At 44.7% G+C, this 24,762-nt stretch overlaps 6 protein-coding genes across 6 annotated transcripts; 4 read left to right on the top strand and 2 right to left on the bottom strand.

Moving 5' to 3' along the window:
* Window positions 1-4,237: 4,237 nt before the first annotated feature.
* On the bottom strand, window positions 4,238-5,509 carry EV420DRAFT_1473523 (uncharacterized protein; the record flags this gene model as incomplete). The annotated part of the gene is made up of 3 exons (XM_060469146.1): window positions 4,238-4,613; window positions 4,642-5,317; window positions 5,356-5,509. The coding sequence occupies 3 exons, from the start codon at window positions 5,507-5,509 to the stop codon at window positions 4,238-4,240; spliced, it is 1,206 nt and encodes a 401-aa protein (XP_060340260.1).
* Window positions 5,510-13,270: 7,761 nt separating this feature from the next.
* EV420DRAFT_1634891 (uncharacterized protein) lies at window positions 13,271-13,654 on the top strand (the record flags this gene model as incomplete). Its single annotated transcript, XM_060476384.1, has 1 exon — window positions 13,271-13,654. One exon carries the CDS (start codon window positions 13,271-13,273, stop codon window positions 13,652-13,654), a length of 384 nt encoding a protein of 127 aa, XP_060340259.1.
* Window positions 13,655-16,426: 2,772 nt separating this feature from the next.
* EV420DRAFT_1256790 (uncharacterized protein) lies at window positions 16,427-16,705 on the top strand (the record flags this gene model as incomplete). The annotated part of the gene is made up of 1 exon (XM_060466790.1): window positions 16,427-16,705. One exon carries the CDS (start codon window positions 16,427-16,429, stop codon window positions 16,703-16,705), a length of 279 nt encoding a protein of 92 aa, XP_060340258.1.
* A 3,045-nt stretch (window positions 16,706-19,750) lies between these two features.
* Window positions 19,751-21,086, bottom strand: EV420DRAFT_1473521 (uncharacterized protein; the record flags this gene model as incomplete). Its single annotated transcript, XM_060469145.1, has 5 exons — window positions 19,751-19,849; window positions 19,935-20,205; window positions 20,260-20,320; window positions 20,585-20,719; window positions 20,777-21,086. 5 exons carry the CDS (start codon window positions 21,084-21,086, stop codon window positions 19,751-19,753), a joined length of 876 nt encoding a protein of 291 aa, XP_060340257.1.
* Window positions 21,087-22,286: 1,200 nt separating this feature from the next.
* EV420DRAFT_1634887 (uncharacterized protein) lies at window positions 22,287-23,048 on the top strand (the record flags this gene model as incomplete). Its single annotated transcript, XM_060476383.1, has 1 exon — window positions 22,287-23,048. One exon carries the CDS (start codon window positions 22,287-22,289, stop codon window positions 23,046-23,048), a length of 762 nt encoding a protein of 253 aa, XP_060340256.1.
* Window positions 23,049-23,277: 229 nt separating this feature from the next.
* On the top strand, window positions 23,278-23,970 carry EV420DRAFT_1634886 (uncharacterized protein; the record flags this gene model as incomplete). Its single annotated transcript, XM_060476382.1, has 1 exon — window positions 23,278-23,970. The coding sequence occupies one exon, from the start codon at window positions 23,278-23,280 to the stop codon at window positions 23,968-23,970; it is 693 nt and encodes a 230-aa protein (XP_060340255.1).
* Window positions 23,971-24,762: the final 792 nt, after the last annotated feature.

Here is a 24,762-nt window from a genome sequence, read left to right as displayed (position 1 = left end):
GCTGGGAAGGGTCTTGATAGACAAGAAGGAACGGAATCTGGTATAACTGGGAATACCGGCAAGCCGTGAACAAAGTGATGGCAATTAACTAGTAAAAGCCATGGGCGGAATTAATGGAAATGCTGTCAAAGAGAAATACCATTGGCAAGATAACAAATACTGTGACAGTGTTGCGACTGCAGCCTATTTACGCATGTAATTTTGCAATCTAAAGTGTTTTACATGCATACTGAGATATAGTGAGCGAGCGGACTAAAACTATGCGTCGACACTAATGCTAGGTGGTGCAATGATATGGAATATAACTTATGACATAAGAAGCAACGGGATTCTAAACAGGACTTAGTCACCACACTGTACCTGACAGGCATGCATGATGAGAAGGCCAAACCCTATACCCAATGCCTTAGGCTCTAACTTACAAGCACACTCATGGGAGCTAGATAAAACCTTGAAGATTGCAGTGACACTGAGAGTACTTAGCGCTGAAGAGGCTGGCTGTGGGCACCTGTGGAATAGTGAGTGGGCTAAAGGGTGAACCTCAAAAACCCACACACACACTCACACAACTACACAAACTACAATCACCCTCGTAAGTTCTAGGGGGAGCGATTATTTCTAATGCGATCCAACTATACTTCAATATCTTGAAGAGTTTCTCTTATTCTCAGCGCTCTTAGTGAAGCTAAGCTTTCTCTAATGACTTCCTAAGTCTAGGAACTTTTTACAGGAAGGTCGTTCACTGGCGCGACACAACCTTCAAGGCAGATTTGCGTTATAATACACAAGGGACACTGATCCCAACAGAAACAGAGGCAATACATGCCGAAAATTTAGTGAGCTCGCTAAAAGAACACCACAGGCAAGCACTGACTTAGCCCGCTCGCTACACAACTGTATGCAGGGGTTCTCCAACTAACTCCAGCAGGTTATCTCGACTCAAGAACACTTCAGAAGTGCTCGGAAAACAGATTCAGAAACGGAACTTCGACAGAACTGACATGGAACAGACTGAAACAGAACAGAACAGAACAGAACAGATCTCAGATTTCCACTTCAACACATTCTCTGAACAGACTTATCACACTCAACAGAACAGAAACAGCATCACTGATTCGTATTCACTCTGATTAAGTTCTCAAAAGTCTTATCAAAAGGGTATCTCGTATTTCTCTGAGTGAGCTCGCTAATTCTATGCACAGCTCGAAGTCACAAACTGATCCTTTGTTACAGTACCGCCTTCAACGCGTGCACGGGAACTCGGGGGCTCGAAACTTCGCCTCTACCTACTGTAACCAGTCTACTTATACTACAGGGGAATTAGAATTACAAACGTCATGCAGTACCCAGACTCCTACATGCGTAGCATGTTGCCACCACTGCCTTACTGAGCATCCGAGTCAGGCTTCCCAGTTTTAGTCTCATTTCTATAGTGAGCTCGCTAAACGCGTGCCAAGAGGTGCTCTCCCGACACCCGTGGGCTTGTTCTCTAGCGACCGACAGGTCTAGGCACACGGAACTATCAGTTCTGGCGTATGTTGTTCAGGACTTCTTTCTTGGATTCACAGAGGCTTCTCGTAGACACGGCAACAAGTGAGTCTTCGAACAATGGGACTCAGAACAATGGAACGCAGGCTTGCGGACTTCGGCCAAAGCCCATTGCCCAAGCTCATGCCGGTGATATCTGTCAGCTCGCTTAAGGATTTCCCCAGATTTTCAGGTATGGCATGTCACAGTTAGCGAGCGCGCTAAGTGTTCTCAGTGTCAGTGCAATCTTCAAGGTTTTATCTAGCTCCCACAAGTGTGCTTGTAAGTTAGAGCCTAAGGCATTGGGTATATGGTTTGGCCTTCTCATCACGCATGCCCGTCAGGTACAGTGCTGTGACTAAGTCCTGTTTAGAATCCCATTGCTTCTTATGCCATAAGTTATATTCCATATCATTGCACCGCATAGCATTAGTGTCGACGCGTAGTTTTAATCCGCTCGCTCACTATTTCTCAGTATGCATGTAAAACACTCTAGATTGCAAAATTACATGCGTAAATAGGCTGCAGTCGCAACATCGGACCCAAAGGTCCTTGGGGTTCATTGTCCTCTGGATGGCGGTAATCCCCTTCTATGCCATCTTTGTTGTGCGATTCTTGCTTAGTTTCTGTAGTCTTTAACGGCAACAGGGGTATATTCAAATGTGCTGTGAGACGTACATGTGTAGTAGAAACTGAAGTCCTTGCCGGCATGACTGAATCGCTTACTTCCCTGCCGGCTTGTCTTTTACCTCCTCCACCCGAGTCATATCTGCCAAGTCTTCTGGTCGGTTCAGGTCGTTCAACATGGCGCAAATCATTGATTTGGATAATTTGTACTGCCTGGCTTTAGGGTTAGGCTTCAATAGATTGGACTTTGGCGGGATCTTCCATTTGGAGGGGTTGGGGTCGCATTTGTTGTCCCTAGCCATGTGGCTGGGGCCTCCGCATCGGAAGCATAGCCCAGCCTGTTTCAGCTGGTCTATCTCCATCAGGAGTCTCTGCCCTCTGTAGGTGGTGCCGGTGGCATCCTTCTTGTGGTCTATGGTGCTGGGGTTACTGGCCTTCGAGGCGTATGTCTTCGGCGATGGTCGTTTTCCTCCTTCTTCAGCCATGTGAACGTGATAGTTCTCATCAATCCTTTTCACCCTCCATTTCCATTCCTCGTAGTTGCGGGGTCGATTGTTATCTCTGTGCATGATGATGTCCTTGGTTTTAGTGCAAATGGCCTTCTTTATGGTGTCCGTCATTTCTTCTTCATTCCCGAACTTCTTGGCTTCGATAGCAAGCATCTCAAAGTCTTGGAAAAATTTGATGGCATTTTTGTAGTTCACCTGATGTAACGCCTTCCATTTGACTTTCTTCAGTTCTATTTCTGCCGCTTCCCTGAACCTTTCCCTGACTTCTGCATCGAAGCTCGGCCACTGGGGGTATCGGGTGTGACAGCGCATGGGATTGTACAGGCGTTCCTGTTTCTGAATCCACCATTCCAGTGCCTTCCCTTCCATCAACGAGGTGGCGAATACTATTTGGGATGGTGCGTATCCCCTCGCACTCATTGGAAATTCCCGAGGGAATATGTTGAAGTAGTCTTCGCATCTGTAATGAGCATGCCGACAGAAACCCGACTCCCACTCAACCCAACAAGCCACAGCCCGGAATCCTATGGATTCCGATTCCCAGTTTCTATTTCATATTCCATTTCATATTCCTTTTTATATTTCACTTCTCCATATTAATTTATCAATAGCCCGACATCGGTAGTGAACATGTCATCGGACCCCATCGGCTACCGACCGGTAGAATACATCCTCCGACAACCCTAGAATGTAGACCACTCTGAGTAGGAACTAGATCGGACTCCTAACTAGTATATAAGCCTTAGAATTACACTGTAGATACTCAGTTCAAATATCAACTTGGTTCAGCCCAATCTCTCTCTCTCTGACTCTAAGTCTAACTCTCGTTCTCCAGTCTGCGGAACTCCGATCCGTTGGACTTATCTCTTACCTCGTCTCTGCCACGCTGCGGACTTCCATCCGTATCCATCTTAGGGCTTCGGCTCAGGGGTGACATTGCTAATAGCTTCACCTATGCCCGATGCATCCCGTGGCATTCCGCTATGTGCACTTACTGCCGCAATCCTATTGGCACGATCCTAACAGCATCCGGATAGGAACCTTTTCACATCGCTAGAGACCCCTGAGAAGGGGGCCAGGGTTTTCATCATTTTTGGCCTGACTGCCCCCCACGGGAGCTCGGCTGATTCTAGCTCCCACAGCTCTGGGCTGTCTGGAGGTGGTCCCGGCGGGTCAGGCAGTAGTTCCAAATCTATCAGCTCCGGTAGTGATCATAGGTCGTAGTCATGATGGGGGTTGTATGGGGGCGTTGGTGGAGGGGGGGGCGTAGGCGGTGGTCGATGGGGCCGGGACTTCTTTGTGGTGTGTTGGGACACATCTGGGAGGGGCTCCTGCAGGGCTTCCCCTTCTTCGGTTGGCATCCCTCCTAGAAGTCTGCTCCCCAGGGGTAATGAGGGTTCTTTCAGTTCGGGCACTTTAGGAATCGTTGCCCAGTGGTATGGTGGGTAACTTCGTTGTTCAAATGGTCATAGTATGGTGGTGTGGTCATTATGTAATTGGTTCCATAGATTTGCTGCGTGATACTGGACTTCGTCTTCGTAGATGGCATCTCGGATTTCATTTGGCAGGTTAGTTCAGTACATAAATTTTGCGGCTTCCATGATCAACCAAGATCCTTCATTGGCCAGGGAGCTTCCCTGCCATTCCAGAAGCTCCAGCCATCCCATTTCAGCTACCAGTTTCTGCATTGCAAGGTTTGGGAGTTGATTGGGGATATGGAGTGGACTCCTCTGTGTCGGGTTCTGGGAGCCAGTATCGGTAGTCGGTGAGGGCAGCGTGCTCCCACAGGTACCAGCAGTTCCAGATGCGGGTCTCAGTATTGCGAGGCCAGAAATAGAGGGGCTGGTCCTCGGGTCACGATAGTACGGGGAACTCTTGTCCCTCTGGTACGTGGGCACCTCCCCTTCTGGTGAGGGCATGGTTCTGGTTTCGTATTCCATGGGCGAAGTCCTGGAATCTTCTATAGAGTATGTCCCACTCCGAATGGACCGGGTTGTCGAAGAAGAAGTTGGCCAATTCTGGCTCTTCTCCATATTCTCCGAGGGTCCACCTGACATAGGGAACGAGGGGCTTGGGGGTCTCCCAGTCTTGCCTCTGGTCTTCAGCAATGGCTTGAAGCCGGCAGCATAAGTCTCCACGGCACTCTCCATATGGGCTGAGGTGGTGGTCGGCGATCTCGTCTCGGAGGGTGTAGGGGTTATGTTCTCCGTTATCTGTGACCCATGAGTCATAAGAGTCAGGGCCGGAGGTATCCCTGGGATCAACATCGGATATTTCTCCAGGGTCAGGTGCTGGGCTTCCCCCTTTTGTCACGGTGTTGCTTCTCCCGGTTGCGATACTGAGGTCTGGGTACTGGAGATCGAACTCTGGTATCTCCCCATCCTCGAGTGGGAGGAGCCGGTTGGCTTGGTGCCATGCATCCATGATCGCCCAGTCATGCTGCTGCTGTGAGTAGAACTCTTCTGGCTGTGGGATCTCGTCTGGATCAGGGGCATGAGGGGAGAATCCGTGGTAGGCCATAACAACTTCTTCCCCTCGCTCGGTACTGAGGTAGAGGCAGGTGGAATGGGGATGAGTTCCTGGGCCGACGATGGTTCCGCCGGTGCTGAGGTCGACCCTGGTTTCAGTGATCCCGTATTCTTCATCTGAGGGGTCTGCAGATGCCTGAAGAATCCCATCTGTGAGGACCCACTGCTCCCTTCTGTTGGCATCGTCTTGCTCTTCGACTCCGCCAATCCAAACCTCTCCTTCCACATCTTCTTCATCTCACTGGACTGGGATGTTGGTGTGGACGTTCTCGTTCCTTGACGTCGAAGTGCTGTGTCTGAATCTGAAGGTGCTGGCATTTCGATAGTGGAATGGGGTGCGTCTAGGTTGTCCGTTGAGCCCGTAGTATACTCTCCCAGGAGCAGGGGTCTGCGGGACTCTGGCATGGTGTCATCGCTTATATCGGAGGTATCCATATAGGAAACAGAATACGAGTATGATGATGGCAGTTAGGAAACCAGCGAAGATGTTAAATGTGTTAGATGCTGTACTGCTCATAGGTGATGTTCACTGTCATGGTTGACAATGAAGATCCTTGAGAGAAGCTTTGGCTAAATGTAAGCCACTAGTACAACAAACAAGGTCAAACTCATGATGTGACTCACACTTCAGTCAAGCATACAATGAGCAGGCTCCGGCAATCTCTTGGTGGTATAACAGCCTTAGTAAAGACTGAGGAAAGGTCATGGCATTAGAGCTAATGCCATGGAATTGCGATCTGAGCTGTGGAATTGCAGCTGTGCTAGGCAATCAGATGGGATTCTAAATCCGTGAGATCAACAATCAGGTGCCTGGCAGAATTAATGAAAGAAGACTGGCAGAATTAATGAAAGGGGTGCGTAATTGATGTGGGGTACAAGTGGGGAAGGATAAGTGGCAGCATTAAGCAATATTGCCGGGATTGAAATAGTAGGTTTGTGTGGTGGCTGGGGAATTAGCTATCTGGTGAAATCCACGAATTCTGAGCATACAGAGCCTGGAGGCTCATCATTGGTACTGGATAGAGTGATGACTGGCTGCTTCTTAGAGCTCCAGGATATGATTCTGTTCCCTATGAAGAAGGCATAGCCCGAAATTGAGTGCCTATGCATCTGCTGAGCCCAGTCTGCATCGGAATAGCCTGATATGTGCATGTTCTTCCCTCCTAGAGTAAGGCTGTAGTCCTGGGTTCCTTTCAGGTATTTGAATACTCACAGGATGGCATGCCAGTGGGTAGTCCTTGGCTCCTGCATGTAACAGGACAGCGTTGACATGGCATAGGAAATATCAGGTCATGTGGTGAAGGAGGCATACATAAGATGGCCGATTGCCTCACAATAGAGGGAATGCTCTGCCTTGGGAAGTACGGTGGTGGATACCAAAGGTGAGTCATAGCTCAGATCGATTCCTGGTTCCATTGGTGTAACAACTTCTCTAGCTTTGCTTTGGCCAGCCCATTCAATGATGCTGTCAACATACACGTGTTGGCCTAGGGTGATGGTCCTGGCCTCACAGTTGTGGTGTATGCTGATACTGAGCAGCCATTTGATCTTGCCATGATCAGTCATCTCGAAGTGCTCTCTGAGCTGCTTCTTGATGAGGTTTATTGCATTTTTGGAGTCGGCAATGATTGTGAAGTCATCTGTAGCAGCGGTGACAATGGTGTACTTGTCCTTGCTGAATTTATAGAACACTGCTTCATCAGCCTGGCATATGGAGTATCCAAGAATGAGGAATACTTGTCTCAGCTTCTGGTACCACTCATGCATGCCCTGTTTACTTCCATACAGTGGCTTATGCAGTTTACAGCATAGCTCCTTTCCCTTGAGTCTGTTGGGGATCTCCCTGAATTCCTTATACATCGGCAGCAATTCCATATACAAGGTTTCATGGAGGTCGGCCTGGAGGTAGGCATTTTTGATGTCTGCTTGGTGTATTTTGGCATCCTTCTGAGCAGCTACAGATAGTAATGCATGTAGGGTAGTTAGACGGACTGTTGGAGTGAATGTTTCATGGAAATCAACACCGTAAATTTGAGAGAACCCCTTTAGGATGAGCCAGGCCTTGTATCATACAATACAGCCTTGATCATCCTTCTTGAGATGAAACATATATCTGTTTTTAGCAATGTTGACCCCGGGTGGAGTGGGGATTATGTTATACATATGTAAGCCTTTGACTTGGCTTAGCTCCCTCTTGATGGCGTCCTTCCATTCCTGTTTTTGTGGTCTCTTCAGTGCCTCCTGTATGGAATCTGGCTCTCTGTTGGTTGTGGCTGGTGCTGACTCGACTAGGTTGGCAAACCATTCTTCCTCACTCATATCATAGTCCATTCTGCCAGGTTCAAGGCTCCCATCATCTTCAAGGACACATGCAGTGACACCAGCAGCCTTTGACATTCGGTTGATGTTGTAGAAACCCTCTGGCTTGCATGAGCCTCATTGGGGTCAGGCTGGGGGGTCATCTTTGTCAGGAATGTCCTCAATTTGGACCCTGTGTTGGTGTGGTGCAAGATTTGGGCTTGATGGTGGGGTTGATAGAGGTGTTAGTGGTGACAGCGGGTTTTCTGGAGTGTCTTGAGTGTCTGTAGGGGGTGTTTGAGGTGCAGCAGGTTCGTCTCCCTTGTTTTTGGTCCCTTTTGGGCTGTCACAAGTGTCATTTGTAGCATGGAATCCATCAGGATTGACAATTGTTTTGTACTCCCCCTCAATTTTGATGGTTTCTTTGCTCAGGTCTTCATCTTTATTGAAGTAGATGTTTCTCTCAACACTGACACAATGTTTTCCAGGCCAATAGACCCAGATACCCTTTGACTCTTCATCAACGCCTACAAATTGGCCAGGATCAGCACGAGGCTGTAGTTTCCCCTGTCCAAGTTGCTTCACCCACATGGTGCACCCAAATTTGTGCAGATTGGACATGTTGGGCTTCTTTTGTGTAGCCTTTTTATGTGGGGTTGTCTTTTCATCAGCGAGAGTGCTGTGGTGGAGCCGGTTTCTCAGCCAGCAGTTGTAGGCTATGGCTTCAGCCCACAGATAGTTGGGCAGCCCAGCTGCAATTATCATGGCTCAGGCACCTTCAAGCACAGTGTGCATTTCTTGTTCCATCATTCCATTTGAGGATGGCGAGTCATGGACATTGAGGTGATGTATTGTCCCTGCAGATTTAAGGTGTCATTTGAACTCTTTGCTCATAAACTCTCCTCCATGGTCACACCCGAATATCTTCACAATGTCTACTCTGTGTTGGGCTTTCATCCAGGCCTCGTGCTCCTTGTAGCAGTGCAATGTCTCCGATTTCTTCTTCATGAAGTATGGTAGGCACTCCCTCGTTGTGACATCTTTGAATAGTGCAAAATACTTTGAACCACCAAGGGACTTGACTTTGGCTGGTCCCCATATGTCTCCCATGACCTTGTCACCATATTTCTTGGCTGACTCATTGTCACTATGCTTTGGGAAAGGTTTCATCACAGCTTTAGCTTGCACACATGCTGAGCAGAACTCCGGTTTGGAGTTTAGGTCAACGTTGGGGGTGATAATCTCCCTGTTACATATGCTCTGCTTCAGGGATTCATGGCTTGCATGTCCTGTCATGTGGTGGAACTGCGAGATACTGATTTGAGGGGTAGCAGCAGCTGCTGTGGGGGATTTGCTATGGTGATGGTTGGTGGAGCCTTGTACATGGTAGAGTCCATTGATTTTGGGCATGATCCCAATGACGTGTCTGTCGGGTTTTGGGGTTTTCATATAACAGTTTCCATCTTCAACTGTAAGTGAATAGCCTGCTGTATCAAGACAGCTGACTGATATTAGCATAAATACTAGGTGCAGGGAGTAGTACATGTTGTAGAGGGTGACCTTGGTTGCTGGCTTGCCATGGCCCATTGGCAGGTATGTGATGTAGTCTCCTCTGCCAATAGCATTGAATGAATGTCCATCAGTGGTGCGGATGGGTGTTGGCTTGATATCCATGAAGTTGATCATTTTACTTTGGGCAGGTGAGAAGTGGTGGCTGGCTCCCATGTCAACGAGTTCACTGTCATAGCATATGCGCAAGGCAGCTAATGCTTCAGCATGGGCGTGAGAGTCAGACGTGGTGCTAAGCTCCATGTTCTCATCGTCAATTATTGTAGTGAAGCCATAGCTCTTGACTTCAGAGCTTGAGGACTGGCCTGCAATGTTGGCCGAGTTGCCATCTTTCTTCTTCTTCAAGTCCCAAGGTGCTTGGCCCTCTTTGCCTCCTCCCTCACGGAAGCAGTCATCGAAGATGTGGTTGTCCATGCCACAGTTCATGCAGTGCTTCTTTTTCTTCTCTTTTGATTCCTTTCCCTTCTTCTTTCCCTTTCCCTTGTCCTTTGCAGCCCTAGCACTTGCTGCGAGAGCGGAGTTCTGTACTCCTTCGTCGATATTCTTTTCAACTTTCATCTCGTCGGCAGCTTCCAAGACTTCTTGGATGAGCACGGTGCTTGTTATGGGTTTGCTTGTTAGCTTAGCTGCTATGCTGAGCATTTTCAGGACTGGATGGTAACTGGGGGGGAAGAGATTGTTGAATGTACATGCAGAATGACTGATCAGTGATGACAGTGCCCATGCCAGCAAGTTCCTCACCCATGCATTCCATGTTTGAGAGGTGTGCATGAATGTCACCATCCTCTGGGCATCATGTGTTTTGCAACTGCGAGAGGAGATCTTGCTGTATGAGGTCCCCTTTTGTCTCGAAGATGGCTATGAGTGCAGCCCATACATGTGCTGCACTCGGTTGGTTCTTTATTTGCATGAATGTAGAGTTTGAGACTGTCTCGTAAAAGATCTCTCACATCAAGGCCTGCTTCTGGTCATACTCATCCTGGAGCTTTAGGTGTTTTTCAAGCTCGTCGTCGGACAGTGGTGCAAGTTCTCCCAGCTTGTAATAGTCCCCATTCCTTTCAGAAAGTTCAGCTGGCTTCTTTGCGGTTCCAGTGAGGTGATGTTTTAGTCCCTTTGAGGTTGCTGCATTGGGTATTTGCTCTTTGTAGAGGATCCAATTGCTCCCATCATCTTTGAGCCAGGGCAGGTTGAGAAGCTTCACTGTGGAGGTGGTATTCATATCACTGGGGCCTATAACCTCTTGAGCAGTGGACCGGGGTGTATGTGAAGGGAAGGCACAGTTGTGAGAGGAAAAGGATTCTATAGAATATGTATGAGTATGAAGTATATCTATAGGTACAATTAGCAATAGTATAATAGAAATATAGTGAGTATACACATACATCTCAGTGTGAAGATGTTGGTTGAACACTGAGATGCCGTGATGAAAAAAATAGACTAATCAGGTATGTACCAGTAATCTAAATATAGTCCATGGCTTGCAGTTAACACTCACCATGCTCAACATTTCTCTCTCCTACATTGAATCTGCCAAGAACCTGGCAGACCCAATCTCACACAGAGATCTGGGCCCACCAGAAATGAGGCTTAGAATGTACTTCCAGCTCCCAGATGAGCTCACACCTTTCATTTGCCATGTTTAGGTTAGACCTGACTTGCACTCTTCCCCCCCTTCAATTTGCTAACTCTCATTAGATTCAGGTCCACTACCCTTCCAGCAGTACGTCCTATTGAGGCTAGCAGTAGGGAACCACCACCCCTGGTGATTCCTCCGTGTCTACCATCTGACCGAACAAAAGCAAGAAAGCCTCGTGAAGGCTGTGAAATTGAATATAATGTATACCACCCCTTTGTCCTAGCGGAGGATAGGCTCTTCTGTTGGACATCACCCCATTCTATTTCATTTGACCAAAAGCTTTACGATGAGGTTCCTCACGATACTGCTATTATCCAGTCCTTAATTCACACAACACATGAAGTCTCAACTCTCCAAAATTATGGTGCTGGTCTACTTCGGTGATGAGCCTCCAGGCTCTGTATGCTCAGAATTCGTGGATTTTACCAGATATTTAATTCCCCAGCCACCACACAAACCTACTATTTCAATCCTGGCAAAATACAATGCGTATGCAATAGGCAATTGGTTTGAAATGCAGAAGGATAAGTGAAATAACTTTGAAACGAGAAACAAGGATGTGATGGCACAAAGCAAAAATTGGGCCAGTGCCCATGTGTATCAGGCGCTGATGAGCCTCCAGGCTCTGTACACTCAGAATTCATGGATTTTACCAGATATTTAATTCTCCAGCCACCACACAAACCTACTATTTCAATCCCAGCAATATTGCTTAATGCCGCCAATTATCCTTCCCCACTTGTACCCCACATCAATTACGTGCCCCTTTCATTAATTCTGCCAGGCACCTGATTGTCGATCTCATGGATTTAGAATCCCATCTGATTGCCTAGCACAGCTGCAATTCCGCAGCTCAGATAGCAATTCCGTGGCATTAGCTCTAATGCCATGACCTTTCCTCAGTCTTTACTAAGGCTGTTCTACTGCCAAGAGATTGCCACAAGCATCTACTTCAGTACACTTGCTTCAATGTACTTTGCCGCAGCAACACAGCAGCTCAAAATTCCGGAGATCAGTGGCATTCTTGCTAATCACTTCATCTATATGCGGTAAATCCATATGGGTGCTGTTACTTTCGCACCACAGTACACAGTAAAACCATGTGGGTGCTGTTACTTTAGAACCTTGGGAACATGTGTTTGGCATCATTTCTTACCAATCTATGTACTACGGACTTACTAAGGACTCGCTTCAAGTATTTTAAATTTATTCCGGAATTGTAGTATAAAAGCTAGTATACACCATGGAAAATAGGTAGTTGCTAGACACAAGTTACTGGACACTAGCCATCATCCACGTTATCGACCACCGTTATCACTTGTACTTGCTAGGAGATAGACAATAACAACATAGTCACTCCAAGTTATACTCTCTGTCATGGCTTTTCTTCTAACGGTATTGGTGTACGATCATATTGCACCAATACACGGAATTTCATGTCCACAACTTGCTTTTATCTTTTATTCCACCAGCATTGTTTCACTTTCACCAGCCAGCATTGTTTTACCAGCCTTCACTTTCTACATCGCCATCATTTCACCCCAGTTCAGCTCAGTACAGTTATGTCCCCATGTGGACACAGATTAGGATTGTTATTGCTGCCAGCAGTGTCTGTCACAGAATTTCAGTCAACAGTTTCAGTATAGGACCTTCAGTCATGGTATTTGTTATCTTGCCATCAGTTTCAGCATAGGATCACCAGTCTCAGTATTTGTTATCTTGCTGTCAGCTTCAGTATCCATGTAGACTCAGGATCAGGATCAGTTTCATTTTACCACAGTTAACCTCAGCCCAGTTTTAGTTTCATCATCACTCAGTTCTGTTCATCATTTGCCGCCACTAGTTCCCTTTCATATTTCCACCAGTCAGTCTGACTTCATTTTACTGCCAGTTTCTTGACTACAGTCTTTGTCTCTTGCCATCATGGTATTTGTTATCTTGCCAACAGTATTTCTCTTTGATGGCATTTCCATTCATTCTGCCAATTCTGCCCACGGCTTTTACTAGTTAATTGCCATCGCTTCATTCATGGTTTGCCAGTATTCCCAGTTATACCAGATTCTGTTCCTTCTCATACATTGAGACCCTTCCTGGCTTACAGCCAATGCTTTCTAGTACTCGTTCATTAAGGGTACTACTCCACTGACTGCAAAGTCACAGTGTATACTTGCATTCTTGAGGAATTCATCACACAGAGGTGCACCAAAACACTCACACAACAACAAAGCCTTTATTGCTGCTACACGCCATTTGCCACAAACTCCTCTAGAGTTTTGGTTTTTGCCATTGCCATGGAAGTTTAGGCTCATCATTGGTTTCACCAATTTGCTGACAAACATAACATCCCAGAATCAGAATGCATGCCCACTTCTTATCTTCTTCTTGCAGCCTTTGTGGCTGATGCTTCAGTTTCCAAAACCCTGGGCAAGACTATCAGTGCCTGGATGTCAGGCCTTTGAGCCTGGCATGAAATTAACTCTGCAGAGTGGTCAGGTGGTGAAGAATTTGTGGTTCATATCAAAACAGCTGCTGCCAAATGTGGAGCCTGCCCATCTCATCCTAAACACCATCATGTCATGCTCGAACATCTTTTTGCCCTTTGTGAAGGCTTGCACATGTCAAACTCCTTTGATGTTGCCATCTGGGCAGTAGCACTATGTGCCTTCTGGGGCTGCTGCCATCTAGGAGAATTGACTATCCCTTCCTGGAATGCCTTTGATGAATGGCTCCACATTGCCAAATCAGTCCAAATCTCCTTCTGCAGACACTTTGGAGGTGCAGAGTCTGCACAGTTCCATATTCCTTGGGCCAATATGGAACAGCAGGAAGGTGTGGACCTCATCTTTACCTCCAGGGAGAACCTATGCCCAGTTGAAGCCCTTCGTGCTCATCTGAAGTCCAACAAAGATGTCCTGGACAATGCTCCACTCTTCACTTTCAAGACCTCAGACTCATCATAGGCACCCATGACTAAGGATTGGTTTCTTGACTGATGTCACAAAATTTGGGAACCACTGAATCTGGACTTCATCCATGGCCATAGCTTCATGCCAGGTGGGGCTACAGAGCTCTTACTGGCAGGCGTTCCTCCAGAGATGGTAGCCAAGCAGGGCCATTGGAAATCTCTAGCATTCTTAATCTATTGGCATAAGCTAGAGGACCTTATTCCTGCCATGATCACAAAGTCATACAATCCCACTTGCATAGCTGAACTGAAGAACTCCTTTGAACAGTTTTGTATTAGACACTGCTTGCCTGCATCCATATCCATAGAATAATGTACTCTTACTGTCAAACTTAGCTTGTTACTTACAAAATGAATCTCTTTGAAGTATCCCGAGCTTCAGCTCTGGTTTGGGGGTTCCAGTACTTGCTGCACACCATCCCATCTCATTGGGAGCTTCACTTTGAGATGGGTAGCGCCTGGTCTGACACTGCAGCTACATCTTTTCAGCTGCTCAGATTTCAGGTTTCCCTGAACAACTGAGTTCTCGGCTTCCACCGCTATGAGTTTGAGCTTCCCGCATCTCTACATCCTGGTATTCATCTCAGGACTGGTTTCATTGCCAGTCTCACTTCTGCTCAACTCACAGTTTGCTCAAAGCCAAGTTCTCTCCCCCCCAAACCAAGAAATCAAGGATTTCTTGTCCTTACATTATATTTAGATCTCTCGTTAGTTCCATAGCTTCACTTGGTCCTGTTTAGAATCCCATTGCTTCCTATGCCATAAGTTATATTCCATATCAGTGCACTGTCTAGCATCAGTGTCGATGCAGATTTTTAGTCTGCTCACTCACTATATCTCAGTGTGCATGTAAAACGTGTTAGATTGCAAAATTACATGCATAAATAGGCTGCAGTTGCAACACCAGCCTCAAGACAATAGTTTCCTGTATATTCCTTATTTCATTGTCTTTCCAACATGTTAATAAAGGTATTATTTGAATATTCTGAATATTTTCACTATGTCTGTCAGCTCTGCTAGACTCTGTTACCCTGCTATCATGTTCTTAGGGCAATTTCAGCTTGATCACACTGTGCCTCCTCTGCTGCCTTCTATCAATGCATCGACACCTGATATCACCCCACTGATTGAAACCAAAGCCACTTTGCAATCATTCTCTGCCACCCTGCAGACTCCTGATCCTATCAGTCTGACCCATACTGTTGATCAGTCACCTGCAAACTTGAGTCCGATTAGACTCTTCTATGTCTCCGATGAACCAAGTAATGAAACTGGGGGTCCTCACAAGCTATCATGTCATCATGGAACTGTTCATAACTTCAAATTTGACAAATCCCATGGCTATTCACTCGAGTGTGCCTCAGAAATTGAGTTTCAGGCATGGTTGAACAGCAAGATAAAGGCAAAATAGATCAAATTTAATCTCAAGAAAACACATTGCAACAAGAAGCCTATCAAAGACTGAGCTTGGATTGACACATGGATGTATGTCTGTGCATGAGAAGGAGGTGGGGATGCTAAGAAAAACTGTCTGAAATCAGCAAAAGCTGCTAACTGGGATTGGAGGTTGCCTGTTAAACAGCTTCTTGATGGTGGCCCTTCCTGACTTCAGGTCAAGTGATATCCAGATACAAATCTATTACATGACAAGTACAATGAGATGCATTCCCATGAGACTGGGAAGGAGAACATTTTGTACACCAATATCTCCTGAGAGACATGACATGAAGCTGAGGAAATGGTCTGCAGTGGATGAATGTCACTGAAGTGGTAAGAGATCACTACCGTATTTAAGTTCAGAACACATCTTGATATGCACTTGCCTAGCTCAAACATATTCATGGTAATGCATTTGCTGAATCAAATTATATCCAAAGCTCTGACTCTGAGAAAAGGTTCTTAGTCATGATGAGCACTTTTCTTCTCATGATGCTCAATGTATCCAGAAGAAAGTCTTGAATGAAATCATGCATCTTGATCCAGATGATGGCCAATCACTTGTCAAGTGGGTTAGCATGCTTCAAACTGAAGGATGCTTTGTGTTTTTTAAAGACTAGCCTAGATGTTATGCCTTTTAGATTTAGCTTAGATCCATGTGGCTTCTTTTTGATTATTTAGACCCTATATCAGCATGCTTGCTGGTGCAAATATGGGAATGGTAGATTTGCAGCTATTGACAGAACACACTGCACAAACCAGTACAAGAATATGAACCTATTCACACTGCTTGTTCATGATGACTGGGAACATGGTGCATTGCTCTACATTTTTAGTATCTGGTCATGTTCTAACTTGTATTTTGCATGTCTAGGTATGCCTACAGCATGGATGCTACCATCAAACAGGACTCAAGATACAATCAAGTTCTACCTTCAATTGATATGTGATCAAAGTCCAGAAGTTCTCCTGAAGGAATTCATGTCTGATAAAGATCGAGGACAGATGAATGCAATTCAAGCTGTATATCCCAAGGCTGATCTCTTTCTCTGCTGGTAGCATGTGCTACATGCATGGCAAGCACACTTCACTCTGACTCATTTCCCTGATCTCTGGTCTTTCCTCAAGAGCTTACTCCATGCACCAACACAAGCTTGATTTGATCAAATCTGGAGTGAAATTCTGCATTTGTCATCAGATGAATGCCTGCCATCAATGATTGAATATTTCAAGACAAACTGGATGGGGGAAACAGAGCTGTGTTCCACAGTACATCATCAGGGCTGAAGTATCTTTGATGACTGCAATACTAATATGCTGGTTGAAGTGTATGGATTTTTTTATACATTTCTATTATAACACATGTGACTGTTCTTCTGGCAGATGGCACCATTTTCTCAAAGGAAAATTCCTTGAGAATAAACAGAATCGGAGACTCGACCATCTGATATACATTTTTGTTAAGTGCACTATTCCATACTTTATTCAGTGTCACCAGCAACAGGTGGGAAGGGCAGTTCAAGAAGGTACTCTTCCATGGTCTTGTTTTCTTCTTTTTTACATCATCATGATTATGATGCATTATGATAATGATTACCTGTATGATTAGATTAGATGCAGAGCTATCATTGCATGGCTGCTGCATGTAAATGACATCCTTTTACTCTTATCTAACTAGTGCTTGCTCTCAGTATTGGTACTGCATTTGGACTGAGTGAGTGCTGAATTGATTAAAGGAAATTGCTCTTCGCTTTTGTATAAGCTCACTCACGAGTTTCTCTTTCAAGTTCTTAGCCAACATCAATCTAGTTCAATTGCTCAAAGGAACTACGCTACAATCCCAATCGAAGCAAAGCAGGAGTGACCACCACTTTGCAACAGAAGGCTGGTTTTGATGATCTTAGCCTTGAATTGAAGGAATGAAAAAGCATTGAAGACTGCACTCAATTGATTCTAAAGTCTGATATCACCAAAATGACTCTTGATCCTGATCTCAACCACATATTCTTTGTCTGGTCCCAAACTGATTGTGCTACTCACTATACTGTCGACCTGGATGCCTATCAATGTACCTGCCATGCCTTTCCCTTTATCAGATACTGCAAGCATATTTGCACCATGCAAGTACACTTCTCAGAGGCTGCCATAGTGGCTGAGCCATCATTCTCACTGTCCATTCAGGCTTCATCTGTGCCATCACTCCATGCTGATGCAGTTGAAAAAACTTCAGGAATCATTTCTGATTCATTTCCTCCAACAGCAGAGAAGGAATTTGCATGACAAGTTGTGAACCAGCTCCAGATACTTGCCACACACCTAAAAACTAGCAGCTCATCTCAGTATACAACCCATCTCCAGATGTTAAGCCAGCAAGTTTCCGATTTTACACAGACATCAGGAATTACAGCAACAAGTTCAACAATGATTCCATTAAAGAAGGTCAAGATCGCAACTAGTGTTGCCATGGCTCAACTCAGCTCAACTCAGCTTGACTCAATGCAACTTGGCTCTGGATCAGCTTCAGAGTCAAAACAATTTAATGATTTTGGCTTGGCTTGGCTCTGAGCCATTTACTTTTACCGAGTCATTGGCTTATACTAAATTAGGAAACATATATATTACAATTACTACACAACATCAATTACTTCCTTGAAGATGTCCAGAGAGCATACAAACTCATTAATTTCAACAGGAACTGTTGTTTCATCTTCCATTAATGCCTCCAAAGCAGCTGTCTGTGCCTCTTTATCATACTGTCATGTAAAATTGAGTGCTGATACATTGTGCTTCATGCCAAATTTCAGCATTTGCAGTGCTTCCATGAGTTCTGGCATGATACAGGATCAGCGATCCATAGTTGTCTGCTTTCTCGATGAGAAAACTCACTCACAAGGCACAGATGATCCTTGGACTGGGAGGATATCCATAGCCATCAAAAACATGGTTGGATAATATGTATAGTTTTCCTGTGTGAACATATAAGTAGGGCAAAGAAACAGGGAGCGTAGCAGCATACATACCTGCTAAAATAATAACGTGCTTGATAAAACTTGCAGATCAAGAAGGTATGCATCAAACTCTTGTTGAAGCATATTCTGCATCGAGTTTCCAGTTGGGATGTTGAACTCAAGAATGTCATCTGTCCAGTCACATGTTTGTGAAGGGATAGCAGACATCAGAGGAGCCGAGGAATAGCGCTGAAGCTATACTAGACATCAGTCTGATATCAAAACAAGAACATCAAAAGAATACCTCTTGCATAAATAGATTTTTTGCCCACTCCAATTTATGCGGTTCATGGCACTCGTACCAATGTAACTTCATCTTTGGATTCAAGACTGCAAGACATGTTAGAATATAATGACAATTGGAAATGAGACTTACTCATAGCAAAGTTATATGCGGGGATATGCATAACCTTGAGAAAATAGTCTTCCAGCTTTTCGAGACTGGCCTGAATAATATCCTTCATTTTGGGCATCTGTTCTTGAAGTGAATGCCATCACAAAACAAATGCAGAGAAGGATGGAAGGGCATCACAAAGTGTCAGTGTTTTCTCAGCTGACAGCCTTTGTTGGAAAGCATGAGGAACCTTGATGTCCATGTCAGAAAGATCAATGAGGCAAATAAATAGGCCTTACACATAATATTTCATGGAAAAGTTGAAGAACTGTCCATTCATTGTCACTCAGCTGATGTTTTTGAAGATCACATTGCTCTCGACACTGCAGAAACATAAGGATAGGCTGCAGATACATATATTCAGTAGCAGAAATGAAGCAATATACAGTATCATACCTGATGCAGAAGGAGTGCTCACTCAATCATGATATCTGTGGAACACCATTGAACATCGACATCATGAAGCAACTGAAGAGAACCAAGTTTTGCTTGGGCAACTTTCTTGGAAAAGGCCTCACAATGAAGCAATGATGAACAAACCTAAATTGTTTACTTTAGCATCTTTGCCATGGAAGAATGACAATCTACTTACTGCTTTAATTAGTGTGCACAGGGTGGCAATAGGATTCTGAGTCACATTAACTAAAGCACCCCTAGTTCCAGACCCATACTGCATTTGATCAATTGCTCACTTGACATCATGACAAGCAAGATTCACAATGTGAGGAAAACACCTGTCCAAGATAGTTGAGAAACAACCCTGACATACAATGGAAAATGCCCACTGAATTCGATTATCCACCCATTCAAAGTGCATATCTGGAAACCACCATAGCAACAGTAACTCCAGATGGTCCATCATCGTATTGTTGTTTGTCGCATTATCACAAGTAATCCAGCCAATCCTGGACATGATGTGAAGGTGATCCAGAATGTATACAAATACCTTGGCAAGGTGTTCCCCTGAATGATGCCCAGGAACATGATGGAAACCTATCAAATCTGAACATAGGTGAAGCATAGCTCGACCATTGACAATCTTGTTCTCAATCCAGTGGCAGGTGATTGCCATAAAGGGATGCATATTAAGGTCTGTCCAAAGATCAGTCATGAAAGAAATGCGTCCCATAGATCCCTAACATTGAAAAGAAGTTAGTTGAGACAGTGTCAGTTCTTAGAGCCCATAAATAGTTACCTTCAATTCCGATGACAGGTTATCTATATATTCATCCCATATTTGAAGGATACGGGCTCATGGGGAATAGCGATGTGGAATGTCAGACTCTTTAAGACCTTCGTGTAGCATCAAGAATATGGCATGAAGGTGTGGATTCTCAATAACATTGATGGACTGGGATTTTGTCAGTGGCATACAGGCAATCAGAGAAAGAAATATTTACAGACTTGGTCATCAGCAACAATCCAACTGAACTGACCAGTGCATCGATGAATGACTCTTTTGAATATGGATGCTGTGTAGTGCCACCGGATGATGGTAGTTGCTTGCCTTGTTCAATTTGAAAGTTGTTAATGGCATCCCGGTATGCTTTCTGCTTTGTACAAACTTCAATGCCCAGTTGTTCACACTTTGTCAACCATGCAGTAACATGGAAGTCGAGTAAGTGACACTGTAGGATATTGGTGCTAGTTTTCAGCCCAAAATCAGATTGCTTTGCAATGTTATCACTGTCTTCAAAGTCTTCGGTGCTGAAAAGAAAGAGTTACTGTGCTGTTGATAATACTAAATGGCATCATACGTACATGCAAGATGCGCAATGATGGCGGTCCCCTGTCTTCACATAGAAAGACCAGATATCACAAGCTGCATGACAGTTTTTATTGTTCTGATCAGCAGCAGCATGAGCAAGCTGTCAAGGGGTGCCTGGAGTTCTAGAGAGTCAATGTGCTGTGGCTAATGGGAGACATCGAGATGTAGGTGTCCGTGGTGTTTGGCAAGATGCTGATGGTCATCAAGGGGTTTCAGGATGATCATCTTTGTCTTCTGAGGATGATGGTGGCAGTGGTGGCTCAGGGAAATCTTCGTCAGAACTTTTCTGATCATCTTCAAAATGCCCATGTCAAGGACCTGGGACTGGCATGGATTCAGTGGGACGACAATGCTCAAAAGCTTGGGGGTTGGGAGGTTGCATAGGAGAGTGAGGAGGTGCCAGTGCAAGTGACTGCATGGGTGCTGTTGGAGCTGGCTGACAGTGATTATACCCTAATGTATTGAATGATAATAATGAATACGAGAAGTGTAAGACATGGATGTACTCACCTTGAATGCGAAACGTTGTTTGCATGCTAGGCATGGGTGGTACCTGCAAAGTTGTAGGTGGCTGCTCAGGCACTGGCAGGAGTACAGAACAAAGCTCTGGATGCGAGGAAGTATCAGAATGAACAGGTCCATCGGATGAACCAGAGGAATAAGTATGAGATCCAGAAGGTGCAGACATCTGTGTGTCGGCTGCACCCAACAAAGGTGCCGGCTCAACATGAGGCTCCCTATGTGAACTTCTAGTATGACACGTGTTCTGGGAAGATCCAGCATTGGTACTTGGTGCACTTCGTTTTCTGCTAGTAGCCATGGGTAGGTAAGGGATGCCGTTTTCTTCAATCCTATACAGCCTTATATATGCAAAATTGGGGTTGTAAAATCGACTTAGGCCAAAAAAAACACTTCTATGATAAACAATAATAACTAGAACAGTGAGTGTACATTCTCCGAACAAGCATAAATCACATCACATACCATCTTCCTAAACACTGACAACCAACCTTCACGAGCTTATTATATGGCATTGGATACCCTCGGTTATGTGCAACACAAGCTGTGGCTACTCAGAGAAGGTGAGGAATTAAAAAAATTTTGAACATGCACCATAAGACTCACCGAGGAAGTATGGGGATGGACATTGGACAGTATGGTGTCACAATCTTTCGGACTTGTGGCGGTCAGTACAATGCTTGAAAGAAACAGAAACCTTGATGGTGGAGAAGGAAGCATCAAGCATTCAATGCAAAGTACAGACTGTAGGGATGACAGTATGTACAGTCCTGAGGGTGAATGGTATTGATGGTGAGTGACAAGTCGATGTGTTTCATTGTTTGTTCACCAATGATGTGACTTTGTTTATCAAAGCATTTTATCACATGCACGTCATGTTTGACCTGCTCTTTCATCTCAAGACTTCGATCCCACGTATTCTGAATGAAACGCTCAAATTTTTCAAGTCTTGGTATGTGTATCTTTTTTCTTCTATTTTATCTGTGGCTGTATATATTGTCGCCACTTCCACTTGTACCAGGCATCGGTGGATTTTACTTTTCTTTAGTCTGATGCTCTTCTTTTCAGTGATACATGTAACTGCTAGGCGAGGGTGTGATATCCACCATTGGCCCATTGATAGGCCTCCTTATAATGGTCTTCTCAGCTACAGAAGGATTGACTGATTGGTATTAACTTCATCTTCAGTACCCTAGATTGTTCGTGAGTATACTCTCTTTTATTTCATTTCACTTTATAACATTGCTACCTCTAGAATTATGCCTGATGTTTCTCTTCAAAATCTTAAACTGTATCCAGAGCTGTTACTCCACAAGAGGAACCCCAATGCAAGTTTGTCCGACTCTCACCCTCTTGTTCAACCCTAAACTGATGATATTTGATCTGTCTTACAGAAGTGTTGGCTTTCGATGGAGCTTTGGGCAGCTTGTATGATAAATTCATTGTTACCACACCGAATGCTAGTGCATTATGCGCCCTGCCACTTGGAAGCAATTGAGTCATGTATCTTCATTTGGATCTCTGCTATGGGGACGATGACCCTCTGTCTTGGCCTCAACCATACATCTCTCAACATTGTCATTTCCCCATTATTCGTTCTGCACTATTGAACCCATCTGATTCCCATCCCGATGCTCTGCTATACTGGCTTCCAGGCAAGACTGACTTCTACGAAGCTGATTCTGCTGGTGAATGTAGGGGTCCCAGATTCCTACTCCATCATAAGTTTGTCTGGTTCCAAAAATGGGTAGATAAAACCATAGAATGTGGGAAGGGAGCAACATTTTCTGAAGGGGCTGAGGATTTAAAGCATGGCTATATGGTGTTGCTCCATGACCTTCTGGAACACCTTCAGCACCTTCCCATGTCTCTTGAAAAGGTGCAATTAAGTGTGCAGGAGACTCAGCATGTTGTACTCTATTTGCAGGTGCTGATAGATTATATGTTGATCTATAAACCCCATATGGATACTGCAGCAGACAGTTCAGTGCCACAAAAAGCAGATCCTGAGCTGATGGGAGCATTTACGAATGATGCTCAGATTGTGCAGAGCTTTTTCCATGCAGGGATTCCAGTGTGGATCATTCAGCACATTGATCAACTTCCAAACATCCGTATCGACAAGACAGATCATTTCCGAGAGCTGCATTTCTTCATGCCCCTTGACCAGCATCATGCTAAGTTCTGCCCTATCTTCAAAGGTCATGGATTGACTGCCAAAAAATACTATGCCTTTGACAGGTTTACACATAGCCATGTCTGATTCCCAAATGTTTTTACTTGGACACAAAGCACTGGCTCACTTCCATTAATTAATCCTCCCATCCCTGCACCAACATTGTCTCCCATATCATCAAGAAAAGGCTGAAAGATGTCACCTTGTTAGTTTCTCTGCATTTCAGTCTTCTGCACACAAATTTAACATCTTTCTAGACTCTCAGCAATCACTGAATAATAACTTGTCATATTCTTCAAAGCGTTTTGTTGATCAGATGCCTGCACATTCATTCCTTCCACCTGTTGTGGCTGTTTGGGGTCATGGCTTATCCACTCTTGTGTTTGATAAATCTTGTTGCATTGGATCTGTCGGCATAAAACCATGTGGATATGCCTTGCCTCCTCCTTCTTGTCTTACTACTGCCGAGAATCCCCATAAAATACAGATGATGTTCAAGTTCTGGCTACATATTCACGTTCCCATGATTGCTCACCTTTCATCGACCTTCTACACTCCTGCTCTTATGGATCAGAATAGCTGGAAGACTCTCATATCACTTGACTACCTTGGCATGGCATCCCAACAAGAAAGCAGTGACACTAAAGCTGCTAAACAGCAGGACAAAATGAGGGAGTTTCTCAAAGGATGCTGTGATGAGATTGAAATGGACTTAGGAACCACAGAAAAAGAATCCATCTTCTGGAGAGGAAAGCCATTTGTCAAGTTGACAGCTGCAGACCATCAAGAGATTGTATGGGAGATTTCAGAGCTGGAATTCCATTTGGAGCTTGCAGAGCTGGACCATATGATGCAAGTTGCTGCACCTAATCATGACACTGCTTGTGAAACTGCTGTATCATGCTGCTTTGCTGGTCCCATCATGGTTGCTGATGTCAGAAGTGCAAATATGGGTTTTGCTCATCTGAATTGGTTTGATGGTGCTCCATATCTATGTTCATTGCGCTGACTGATGCAGACCTGGGTGGGACAGAAGCTGGAAATTATAGCAAAGAATAGAATGACTTGGCTTTGGACTGAGACCGAGATTCGGCAGCTAGAGAAGGAGATGACTGAATACTATGTTGATACGTTCTTTCTTCATTTCAGCTGGCCACCAGTGCTTCCACACTATCTTCCACATAATCCTTGCACTTCATTCATCCCTACACCACATATTCAAGGGCAAACCTCAATGCCCAATGTACATGCTGATATCTCAAAATGGGAGTAAACTTTCACTTTTATGCTTTTGTGTACAGTTTAGAGATCATTTATATAACTTAATTGTCATTCTTGAGTTGATACATTTAAATATGATCCTTATAAGCCTCAACCTGCTTTATATCCTTCACTGAAGCCAAAAGAGAGAGAATATGAAATATATTTTCTAATTGGGTACAGCCAATGACTCGACTGGCTTCGAGCCACCAAAAGTCAAGTTGTAGCCCAGCGGAGCCATTCTGGGCCTGAGTCATTGCCATGACTTGGCTCAGTACATTTTCGACTCTGCTCAATGGCTCGACGACTTCGAGCCAAGCCGTGGCAACACTAATCGCAACAAATCATCATTCATGGACAGAAACTGCTGCAGTCATACAAGTACCAATCAAAAGCAAGTGAAAGAAGACACACAGTGATCCATATTCAGGAGGAGAGCAGCCTGGTAAAAAGGCAAAGCCAGATGCTTGAGAAAAAAGGTTCATATATCACTCACATGTCATCATAATCATTGATCTTCTTTTTATATATGACAGGACAC

Source organism: Desarmillaria tabescens (assembly GCF_030435595.1).
Source record: "Desarmillaria tabescens strain CCBAS 213 chromosome Unknown EV420scaffold_1, whole genome shotgun sequence".
NCBI lineage: Eukaryota > Fungi > Basidiomycota > Agaricomycetes > Agaricales > Physalacriaceae > Desarmillaria > Desarmillaria tabescens.
This window is presented reverse-complemented; position numbering and strand designations above follow the sequence as displayed.